The sequence below is a fragment of the Struthio camelus genome, chromosome 7, assembly GCF_040807025.1.
Source record: "Struthio camelus isolate bStrCam1 chromosome 7, bStrCam1.hap1, whole genome shotgun sequence".
In the NCBI taxonomy this organism is placed as follows: Eukaryota; Metazoa; Chordata; class Aves; order Struthioniformes; family Struthionidae; genus Struthio; species Struthio camelus.
In genome coordinates, this window is record NC_090948.1 from 28,993,410 (window position 1) to 29,005,898 (window position 12,489).

A 12,489-nucleotide genomic window follows, 5' to 3' on the forward strand; every position below is an offset into this window, starting at 1 on the left:
GCTGTAAACCCAATTTCAAGTATTTCCTTGACAGCCTCAGCAAATTCAAATCATGGCCGTAGCATTACTGAGGCATCTGTCAGTAATTTCGAAAGTATCTCCCTGCTCTGTTTGGGAGATTTTTTCAGTCTAACATATCAGGCTGGCAGCACAGGAGATCTGAAGTATTAAGAGCTGTATTTTTTTTCTTCCCAGAAGCGTGAGCATGAAGATAAGAATATACTACAGGAAAGGTACAGGAATATACCAGAAGCCTAGGAGGCAGACTCTTCAAAACATCACCTCACTGCCACGCAGGAACCCACAACACATTTGCAAACTATTTGGGAAATGGAGCAGGGGTCAAGTCAGGGACAACGCTGGGATGATACATGGAAGAGTGGAGGGGAAAAGAGATTTAAGGCAACGTTTGTCAAACAAACAAACAAACAAGTCATAAGGAAAGAAACCAAAAAGATAAGCCTACCAGAACAGGGAAAAATACCACTGCTTTTAGGGAAGTGACTGTAGAAAGAAGGGAAAGTCTCTAACTTAGAGACACGTTCATATTAAATACTGATAACTGAAGAAACTTGAAATTCCAGCTGCCAACACCTGGCTCCCACCTGTCCTTGCATTGCCTCCTAAGGAGGGACAGGCAGCTAGATGACATTTGCACAGGTGTTTTCTGTAGAGAAGGCCAATTTATAGCTACTGCTATGAGAGAGAATAGCTTCGTAAGAGACCCCTCACCAGGGAGGACTACCTGCTTGGTTTTCAATGCAATTATGAACTAGGGCAGATTTGTTGGAGTCCCATCGCCTACATTCAAAATGCAGAGCGTCACTTTTAAATCTGGGGTTAGTACGTATGAATTAAATAGCAGGTAGAGCTGATTTTTACTCTTCAAAATATTTACCAGCTAAATCATCTTGGACACATTCTTATGCTGTGTATTACTGTGACAATCTTACAGATAAAAAAAATAAGGGTAAACACTTCTACTGTATTTTTTTTTAGGACCAAAGATTCATTCAAAATGGCCATCATTCAAGTCTTGCTCTTCCCACTCTCTTTAAAAGCAACCTGGACTGTATTTAATTTTGATCTTAATAAAAAACCCACAGTGCTGAAATTTATCACTGGTTCATCTTTAAGCTGCAAGTTGGTTAAATCTTATATTCTGAAAAATAAATTTTGAGAGATATACACAGCTGTAATATTTTTAAGATGTTTTGGGCTTAGCGGTCAACCGCCCAAATTAATGCACACTTGGTTACGAAGAAAGGATTTTAAACATAAGACAAAGACTGAATTTCTGTAACTGAAAACCAGTAAAAAAAAAAAAAAAAAAAAAAAAAAGAATCCAGACCAAAAGCCAACCAAATAAAAAAAAAAAGAAGCTAGCGAAGCCCAGTTATACTACCTTGGTTGGATCCATGGTTCACAGGAACAAGGATACCTTTCTTGAAATTCTTAAAATCAACATTTGCTCAGTATCAAACCATACCATCATCCCGCGCAATAGATCTTGCTTAACAAGCTTTATTTCTTCTTGAGGGCTCATAGCAATTATAAATTAGTCTTTTCAACTTTAATAATTTGTGTGTCAGGACATGATGAAAATCCCCAAAGATGACTAAAATTTAAATACAGTTCTGGGTATAAAAATATAGTTCCTCTTAATAAGAGGGGACTAAAGGACAAGGCCATAACACAAACACGTCATGCTTCTGAGTGTGCTAGCACGGCTCCAGCGCTTCTTACCGTGTATGTTAGGCTTTCCCCAACTTCCAGGAACAATGCCAGTCTAAGTTACATAACTTAAACTCTCTCAAATCTTTTTAAAATTTAGATGTATTACCACTTTATACATACTATAAATGTGCATATTATCATCTATGCTTAATATCAGCTTTGAAAAATACTACAAGTTTTGGAATGCAGAAATAAACATGCTTTTTTTTTTTTTTTTTTTGGCTCAGAGTTGTGTGGTTATGCCTAACTTATAGCAGTGAAAACATTCCTAACGCACCCACAGACACTCTTCAGAGCCCTTATTTATATTAGCATTTTTCCTATTGCTCACTAGTAATTGTGCAAGCCTAGCATCAAGCAGGAGCAGAGAGAGGTTAAGTATGGCGTGAAATAATGTCTCTGCCCTCCTCTGTTGCAGCTGCCAGTGGTAGCAGTGCAATGAGGGACCGTTCCAGTGAAGCAAGACTCCCAGCTGGGTCCATCCCACGGACTCTGCTGCCTACCTGCAGTACTGCTTCAGACTAAGCACAGAGGCTGCAATTCAAGTGCCATGAAAACTTTACCTGTGCTTCAGAACATCTTCATTTGTTAAGCATTCTTTTGAAATAACATGCTTTTCCAGACTAATTTTTTATGTAAATACACATGTGTACATACATAAGTATACAAAAAAACATGTATACGTATAGATGTAAACATATACATATGTGTGTTTTAATGCTGATGGTTTTTTAGCTCCTCATCACCCACTGAGCAGTTCATTGTTTGGAACACTAAATTTGAGGCTTAACAAAACTTCGGTTGTGTTTTTAGCTCCCGTGTCTACAACAACAAAGACAGCTCAAAGGACAGACCATCCCTTTCTAACATAAGCTAAATAATGGTTAAAATTCCTCAAACAATGTCTAAACCTTAACTTGGAAATGCTTTTCTCTAGAAAAAGTGTTATTTCTCCATATACATGCCCCATCACACCTTGTAGCCCTTTCAAAAAAAAACTTATATAAAAAGAAAGCATGCTTACTTATCACACTAAGATTAATATACACTAGCGATACACAAATATTAGGAAAATATTAGCGATACTATCACAAAGAAAATAAGAAGCTGCAATGGAATTGTTGTCGTCTTCACAGCATATCTGAAAGGTACCAAAAAACAATATTACCTTCTGAGAGAGGAGGAATACTGCTGCTGGAAATGTATTGCTGTGTCCCTCTGCTTCATTAACATGTCAATCTGCTTCTGAAGACGTCTATTCTCCTCCTCAGCCTGTTCTAGTCGACTAAGATCTGTATTGTGACTTGCTATCTTCTCATTGTACCGTTTCCTTAATGCATCATAATCCTTCTTCACACCCTCTAGCTTGTCCATTGCTGTATCATAGAGTTTATTTAATATTTCTGAAGATCCATTTTGCTTCATAACCTTAAAAAAAAAAGCTTTGATAAGTTGCAGCTCTAAAAATACAAATACATGTCTTTTCACCTCTCATGAAGGTTTATGAAAATCATTTGAAACTTGCTACTGTGTGATAACAAGTACTCTCTGCTCAGCAAACAACCTGTATTTAAATAGTACTAAGCCAATGCAACGATGATGATGCATCTAAAGAATCTTGCCTTGGAACTAATAAAACTGAATGCCAGGAACTGTATTATTAAACCCAGTTTCTAGCCAGTCCAATTACTGTTACTCATCTGCTGAATGTTAACTGGAAAGAATGGTTTATCACATCTTAAGTGCACAAGTTTATGAAAATCCCTCTAGAGCTACTTCTGCTACTGACAGTTTATTAAGCCTATATTTTCTTCAAAGTACTTGGTAATATTAGCAGTTGGTAACAGTTATTTGAAGACCAAGATAACTGTAATTTAAGAAGCCACAAGGTGGCACTCATGAGACTGTCTATATCCTCTGAGAACAGCTCGAATAATTCAAAACTTCAAAAGAGTAAGATATATGCCTGTGCGTGTAACGTTGTGTATATTTTAATATTCATAAAGATATTTCCTCTGAAAGCTAGCCACAGAGGCTCATGTTTCAAAACCCATAAACAAAATATTAACAGAAACATAAAAATCCACTTAAGCATAAATAAAGTCCAACCCAAACCTTAGCTTCAAACCAATTTCCATTTACATAAGAATACTGTTGTAAATAATTATAAATCACTAACAATGACAAAAGCAAGCCCTGGTGAACTTCAGTGATTCCAGTCCTCCTCACCTCTCAAGAAGCTGAAAGTTGTGCCCAAAGTGAGGCTTTGCACCTCCCCCCCCCACTTTTGTTAAAGTATGCTCTTTTATGTTTTTGTTCTTTCACTGAAATTTAGACTTGGCGGAGTGATGGGAAGAAACAAAGGGTTCAATATAGGGCAGTGCTAGAAATATACATACTCTTAACATTATGCTACAAAGCATAACTGCTATTTCATTGTACATTGCCATGTCCCTAGTAATCTGCGGGGGTGGTGGATTAGAAAGCTCCACCGTAATTCTAAAGGACAGAAAATGCAAGCACGACAGAAAAACGAAACCAAACACATATCAACTTCTGCCCATAGATTAAAGAACTTTGACTACCAGAGTGTTTTTTTCAGTCATCTACTGCAGAGATGCGATGGCACAGACTCAATATACAGCCCCCGAAGTGAAAAGAAATTGTAAACTGTTTTCCTTGTCATGCATGCTCACTTACCATCTTGGGGACAGTTTCAGGTATCACTGGCTCCTCACCTTCCTTTGTTTCTTATATTAAGACTAAGAATCTGTTCCTGAAGATGGAAGAGCCCGGATGCCTGAGGACCAAAAAGGAGCTGCCACCATTTAGAGACTATCAGCTGCTACTCACTGCCCACTGTTAGCAGGTAAGGACCAACTTACTATCAGAAAACCACTTCTCTACATAGACAAGGTAAGAGAAAGAGTTTTTCAACCTGACACAGGTCTCCTGATATACAAAAGCAGTCAGTTATTGCACACGAAGTCGTCCTGGATCAAGGCTGCCTTTTGGCAAGTCTCTCACAGGCATGGCTAATTTTACATGCATTCACATGCTCACGAGCTTCAAGAGGTTAAATGTGTTCAACTCTGTGTGCAGGTCACACTATCACGCTGCTCTGAGCCATTTCAGGTAAGTGGATAGATGTGCGCTGATGTGCTATTCTTATTCAAGAATATACATATATTTACAGTTTATCACACAGGAAAGTAGTGAAGTCTAAGCACATGTTGGTTTACATCTGCTCAAGAGTGCTGTTTTCCTGAAGAGTACCTCCCACACACTGAAAACTGTTTCAGAACTGAGTATTTGAGAATAAAGGAGAAATAAACCACTTTTCATTGTTTAAAGCATATATGGAATGTCTTTTTCCTGAAACACATGAAATAAAGGAAAGAAAAAAAAAGGCCAAGCATATGAGAAATTGCATGGGGTTTAACAAACTGCTAACAGACATTTGATAGAGACAAAAAAGAAAGAAATGCCATAAACAGGAAGCACTGCAATAAGGAAGCTCTCCCATCCAAAGTCCCAGTCTGAGAAAAAGTAAATAGTTCCAGCCAGACCAAAGGGGACAGCCATGGCAACAGGGAACTTCATATGCGAGCAGCAGGAACTTAAGCTGCTCAGCTGCTACACCGGAAATCAATGGCAATCCCACACTGTAAGAGTAATTTGATCAGAAGTTTTTGCTCTCTGAGGTTACTGACATGGTGCGTTTTACTACTGCCTGACGCTGAAACAACGCGTCAGAGAGATCAACAAAAATAGAATCTCACTAATTCACATGAGAAGTGACACAGACAAGATAAGGCTCTTGGCGCCCCTTCAAGACAACATGATTCACTTTGACAGGCTGAGAAAAGGATTTATACAAGTTTCTCACTGAGAATTATGCACACAATTTTCTTCAAAAATGTAATTGTGTAGTTCACACAAGACTAAATTTCTTGAAATAAACACTTACAATGATGCTTTAACCTCCTTTTACACTGCCAGATAATTTCTAACTTCAAGATAGAACACCGAAATACGATGTCCTTCTCTGGTGGGTTTTACATCTCTGCTGTGCAGAGTGAGCGAGAAACCAAGGCATAGAACCGCTAAGCGATTAACCCAAAAGAAACCATTCGGACTAAGCAAACTTCTGAACCAAGTCACTATACTATTTTACAGCAAAACACTCAACTCAATGTCCAAGGCAGGGATCAAGAGGAAATACAAACCTCAGTTCCTTTTTGCACTCACACCAAGAAAATTCCTGAAGCACCATTCAGCACATACAGGTTGCTTTGACCTTTGCCCCTCCTACCCTAGTAAATGATTATTTTTGTTTGCATAGGCTTTGCTTCTAAAGCCTAATGTTTGACTTGCAAGTTTGCTTTGTGAATCAGCCTACACACAGGTAACGGAGACGCTCTGTTTAGCCATTCCCCATGATACTGTAACTATTTTAACTAAATGATCAAACTTTACTGTAGTGAACCACAGACCCGATCACCAGTTGCTCCTTACTATTTCTCTCGCCTTTCTTTCCTCAGTATGTGCGAGCCAAACCACCTTGGTGTTTTCTGTGTTTCAAGTTTTAAAATATCATTCAACCTATAGCTTCATTCTGACTAAACAGTGTCTGTGAATCTAAATAACCAAATTGAGTTCAATCTTTCCCCTAACTTTTAAGGTGTCACTAGAACAGAGGAAACCTGTCACTTTTTTTCCTGTGACACTTTCAAAGAACTGATATAGCCAGGTCTTCTTGCTTGTTCAAAACTACTCCTGTCCCATGTAATATCTTAAGGTCTACTAGAGATAAGTCTTGTTTGCAATCACTTTACAACTTTAAACCAGATTTTTGACGCAACTCCATGCACCTCTCCGGATTCTTACTCACACATATATGTCCAATAAAACACAAAAACAAAACAACAAAACACCCTCATATACTATCTTCTTCATTTGCACAGTGTTTTGGGTTTTCCCTCTCTGCAGTAAAATTTCTTCATACTATCTAGCATTCTGTATCACTCCTCCTTCCTGCTAGACACAAAAGGGCAATTCATACCCAAGATTTAGTTTTCTTCCCTTAAAAAACTTAAGGCACATGTTTTAGAATCAGCAAGACACAGAAGGCAAGACACAAAATTCGATACTTTCAGTTTTATTCACTTATTTATCAAAACATGAATTGTCATTTTCTAGGTGATAAACATGTGTCTGTTGTCTCAAAGTTGTCACTCACAAACAAGTAATGAAATTTAAGTTAAAAAAAAATACAACGCTTCATCCAGGTACGGAAAAACATCTCTTAAAATTCTCTAAAAAACCATCATGGTTTCTCCTAGCATTGACACCACAAACTGTACCTTACCTGCTGTTGCTGGCTACGTAGGTCTGTTATCTCTTTCTGATCCTCATCATGAAGTCTTTTCATTTCCTCACATGACTGCTGGAGATGATTATGTTCTCGCACTAACTGTGTGTTTTTCCTCTTCAAGGTATCCATGTCCTCCTTCAGTTGCGACTGATCACTCAGCAGCCGACTGTGCAACGTACTGTCATGGCACACAAAAAATGCTCTTGGAGGCAAACTTTCCAGGACAAACTCCTGACACCAAGGTACTAACTCATGTCAAACACAAGTTTACTACCAATAAAACAGGTCACTAACTTATTTCTTCAAATTTGAGTATTTCAAGCTCCATAAAAAAAACAGAACAGGAACGCAAATAAGTAATATCAGCTGAAATTACATGGTATCCTTATGCAGCATTAAAAGAGATAATGGATTTGTGCAAAACCAGAAACATCCCACCAAAGCCATTCCACAGCCATTTAAAAAGCAAACAGATACACAGGTGCCATAGCATGAGCATAGTCAGATCCCGGACACAATAGTAATTATACCATTAGACTATCTCCACTTTCTCTCGGGCTGCTTGTCCGACCCACAGCTAACCTAACATAGATGAAATCCAGAAAAAATCTCCTTGTCTGCTACTGCTAATGAAAAAACAAACAAACAAAAAAATCCTACCCGATACACTGCTTTGATTACACTCAAGCAGGTTAAAAAAAAAAAAAAAAGGCAACTAAAAGAATTAAAGTTATTCCAAACTAATTACACAAGCCATAATTGTTGAAAGAACACACTCTCACTTAAACAACTGATAGTCACATGATGAGATTATCATTCAAACTGTAATTCAAGGTAGCAGCCCAAACTTAAAGAGATCACGGCTGAAAAAAGTTAGTCAAATGTACTTTTTGGCAGATTAAATAAAATGACAACCTGATACTGTCAAGGTTTTTCTGTTAAAACAGGCTGCCTCAAACTAAACTCTCACACCTGCTAGTAAACTGTTTAAAGTCTATATTCAAAAAGAAAAGAAGGAAAAACTAGAGGCAACGAATAGAATCAATTTACATTTTAAAAATACCTGGTAAACTAGCTAAAATACACTTTGTGCTCCCTCCCTGGGAAGTGAAATATCAGCATTTCTTGTGCAGAATGACCCAAGAGTCTTATAGAAATCGTCTTTAAAGTTAGGGCAACAGCCTTGCAAAAAATTAAGCCTTTGACAAGTTACATTCATAAGATTAAGTACACATAATCTTTACATGTAAAAAATCTGTTATACAGATTTTATCGGAAATTACAGATTCTTTGGAAAGGCTATAATCCTCTTCCCCCGAAGCATGGGGTTCTAGGAATTTACTGCAAGGGGGCAGAGGGAACCGTTTCAAAAGCATGTCATTCTGCCTTCTTTTCTACCCTGAGAATTACTCACAGGACAAATTAGAACTTTATGCATGGATTTCAACATGTTGTCACTTTCGGGGCATCTAAAACCCAAAAGTGAGCTTTGGCCTCCCTAAAGTTTTAAGTAGCAACTTGACTTATTTAAGTCTCAGTAAATGAGTCGTTATAGTAAAAAGAACAGCACTACCGCCAAATCAATTAAAGTATGCTGCACTTTATTCTGACCAGATAATCCTGGTCTACACTAAGTGCAAATGCAAAAGCTTGTAATTTCACATATGCATCACTTCGTCGAAGACTACACTGGAGAGAGAATACTTAGAATACTTGAGTACTTCAGTCAATCATTCCGTCTTTCAAAACTCAGAATTTTTTTCCTAACATGAGAAGGTAAATCCTTCCATACTAGCATGAAAATGTTGAAATAAACAGCAGATAACAGCATGATTTCAGAGAGTACACAACTTTCTAAATAAGAGGAGCTAAACACTCACCTTTTAGGATAAAGAATACCAAAGTCTTGCATTAGCACTGGATAAACATGGATAATTCACCTTTGAAAAAATCCATCTACAAAGCACTGAATGCTACTGGCTTTGCACAGAATTGACTAGCAAGTAAGAGTACTTGAAACAGTAGCAAGGAGTATTGTGCCCAAGATTCAAGATTTCATAGAATAGTTAAAACTCAAGCAATAAGCAAACTTTCACAGAGAAAAAACCCTAAATAAAAGGAAACTAGTACAAAAGTAGCCATTGAGTTAGAGGAGCAAGAATACAGAGAAAAACTTAAGTGAGACCAAGTAGATGAATAAAGCTCTTTGCAAAGAAGCTGCACAACTTGCTAGAGTTGTACCTGCTGACAACCCTTAATACTATTTGCAGGTTTTGCAAGAACGTAAGAGTTACTGTGCAAAGGAAACCATGCCTATCTTTAAAAGGTTTGAAGAGTTGTGGGTGAAAGTGCAATGTAAGAACTAGCAGCTGTCACTATAAACAAATGCTGTCATTAAATACTAGTCATATTTTATAGTGCAGATTTAAATATCCTTAACTTTAAACCCGGTATTATCTGCATTTTGATTTCTAAGCTGTTTTCCTTTCAAGTGACTAAAACACGCTCCTACTTGCATCCACAACAGATTTTGAAACAGTAATATGCTAGAAGTGTTCAGCAACTCCTTATTTTATTGCTTCTCCATAAATGCTTACTATTGGTCCAATCCTGTGTTAAAACTTACAGGAGTCAGTATGACAACTATCAAAACCTAAAAAGAAACAGTAATTTATCTCTTTCAAATTACATTCTGCTCTCAAATCTGAGAGAAGACATTTGGGTTTCACTACCACGTCAGTGACTAGGTTTTCCTATCTCAGATTCTTCAAAATAAAGTTATACTTTATCCCTTATAATGGACCAGAAACCTTATCTAATGCATGCAAACATTCATCTCAAAATTTAAGATGAAAAACAGATATTAAAAATAATAATAAAATCCAGTTACCATATTTTAACACCTTAAATTAATTTAAACACCTTAAATTTAACACCTCTGCTAACCACCTAGCAGAGACTGCTAAAGTCTTACCTTTTATAGCTTTATTGATACTTACTGATAAAAATCTGCCTCTTTTGCTGCTTCCTCACACCTTTTTAGTGTCTTAGTATGTTGATTCTGCAGAGACTGCAGGTCTGACATGGCCTTCATGCACTGTATCTTCAATCTTTCATAGTCATGATTTGGTTTTGGACTTGGTCTGGCACGGAAGAAGAACACAAAGTCAAATCTTAGCTACTAAAGAGAACGAAGGGACTGTGAAACTACTATCCAATAAATAATTAGTATCACTCAACTCTTGATATTTAGCCTATATTATGCTTTAATTTAAATACTGACCACTTGACATTACAATGCAACCACAAATAAGAACTCCTGATTTTAATCTCTATCAATTTTACACTGAGACATTCACTACATCTTGTCCAACAGTAATACACTCTAAAATTGCATTCTGGATTCATGTACCTCCCTTCCGAACAGCAGTATTACCACAGACCAGCACTGTCTCTTGATACAAGACTGAGTTCATCACAGTTCACCCTGCTTTTCTGCATTATCATGCCAAAACTTTCAAAGAGAAAGCATACAGCTGCAGTGTGAGTAAGGCTGAAAAGGGACTGCCAAAATAAAGTGGGGACTGCATGGAGCCCTAGGCTGGGAAAAACACTTGGTCTAGGCAACGGCTGGGGGATCTTGTCTACAGCTCCTTCAGAAAACGAGGGTTAGGATTGGGGCTAAGAGAAAGAATTTCAGTGGGACACCAAACGTATGTGTCTGTGCCAGTGGAATTTGACTCCTTTTCAGCCTATCTGATGAAGCATTATTATTTTAAACCGCCATAAATGAATGAGAAAACATGTTAGGATCTACCACACATTTCTACATAATACATTCCAAATTTGGTTCAAACAAAATATTTATTTATAGTAATTTCCAATACAATATAATCTCTAATAATGAATTTTTACTAAGCTGGACAAAGTAAAAGCCAAAATCAGTCAAAAGATACTAAAAAATTTCAATTAAAAATTTATCAGAGACATGTGGGGGTAGGGGGAACTCTAAAATAATCCATCTTGTCTGGCAATTGACCAACATAGATTATGCCTGGAATGTGTATCTGTTGTACTTTTTTTTTTTTTTTTTTAAACTGTAAATCATGTTAGAAACCAAATAAACTAGCAGGACAATGCCTTCTTGTTTTGAAGCACTACACTTCTACAGGGTCTCTAAATTTAACTCTTTGTTCTTCCTTTACATGGTCACAATATGTTTACACCAATTTTCTAGAAACTAGAAGCATTTTCTAGTTTCACAATGATCTCATGTGTTATTTACTGGGTCTTTTACATTCCTATAAGCAATGAAAAAAGCAGAAAACAACTGCTTTCTAATTTGACTCTATTTCGTCTCATATGTCAAATTTGCTCTGCTGCCGCCTAGATCATCATCTCATCTCACTCCCCTCCGAATGGCTTCACTTTAAGCTCAGCCTGAAAAGTAATCAGAATTCTCTTTGCTTGATACATAAAACAGCAACATAGATTCTGGAAGTGAAATTCAGCTGGCAATTGAATTGACAAGGGAGAATAGAAATGGTTTCACTCAGCTGCTGTGCTGAGAGTTGTTAAAAAAAGGAAAAAGTCTGATCCACGTTCTCTTATGGAGTTTATGTACAATATGAAGGTGCTTTTTAACATCCCAGTCGCATTTGGGTTGCTGGGTAGAAGGGCCTTTCATTGTAATTCCTCTTTTCCTACCTCCTCCACAGAGAAGTACTCCCAGGAAAAACAAAACCACAAAGCTCTTCCTTGACTGACGGACTGTAACAACAATTAAAAGCCAAACTCATACAAAATAATTGAACATTCATGTCAGATCTTTAGTGATCTTTAGAACTTTTTAATTCATTGACCATTTAGGGATGCCAAAAGTAGTACTGTGATCAGTTATACAGAAATATTGCTGCTACAACTGCACTGATAATCTTCCTTCAAAAATATAATCCTACTTAGCATAAGTAAAACTCAATTTGCAGATGTTCGCACCCTGACAGAAGTACTAAGAACCTAAGTAGTGATTTAAATGAAACTTTAGGGTGCAGTTATTGAAAGCAGACACCATCTGTCTGCTGTTTGATGACCACAGTCATTAAACTGACAACATTAATTGAAGCGCAACTTAAATCTCAGGGAATGCATTAAGCCTATTGACTCCCATTAACATATGCTCATATTAAGGTTGTAAGCAGAAATTCACATTCCTGCAGAAATCCCAGGGTGTGAAATTTAAACCAAAGGATAACTGATAAGTTATTTCCAAAGCTACAGCAAGTGTTTTACCTCTGAGCTCCATCACACGTATTTTTCATACACTGCTGCAATAAAACTAGCCTTATTCTGAAGAAACCTATAGACACAGAGGTACC

At 37.2% G+C, this 12,489-nt stretch overlaps 1 protein-coding gene across 4 annotated transcripts in view; it reads right to left on the reverse strand.

Annotated features, from left to right (window-relative positions):
- Positions 1-12,489, reverse strand: part of DLG5 (discs large MAGUK scaffold protein 5) — a 119,111-nt gene that overhangs the window by 42,564 nt on the left and 64,058 nt on the right. For all 4 annotated transcript variants that reach the window (XM_068950519.1, XM_068950517.1, XM_068950518.1 and 1 more), the window contains exons 4-6: positions 10,114-10,257; positions 7,109-7,292; positions 2,906-3,165 (exon numbers count right to left, since the gene is read on the reverse strand). In XM_068950519.1, coding sequence (XP_068806620.1) covers positions 2,906-3,165; positions 7,109-7,292; positions 10,114-10,257 — 588 coding nt within the window. The remainder of the gene's footprint in view (positions 1-2,905; positions 3,166-7,108; positions 7,293-10,113; positions 10,258-12,489) is intronic.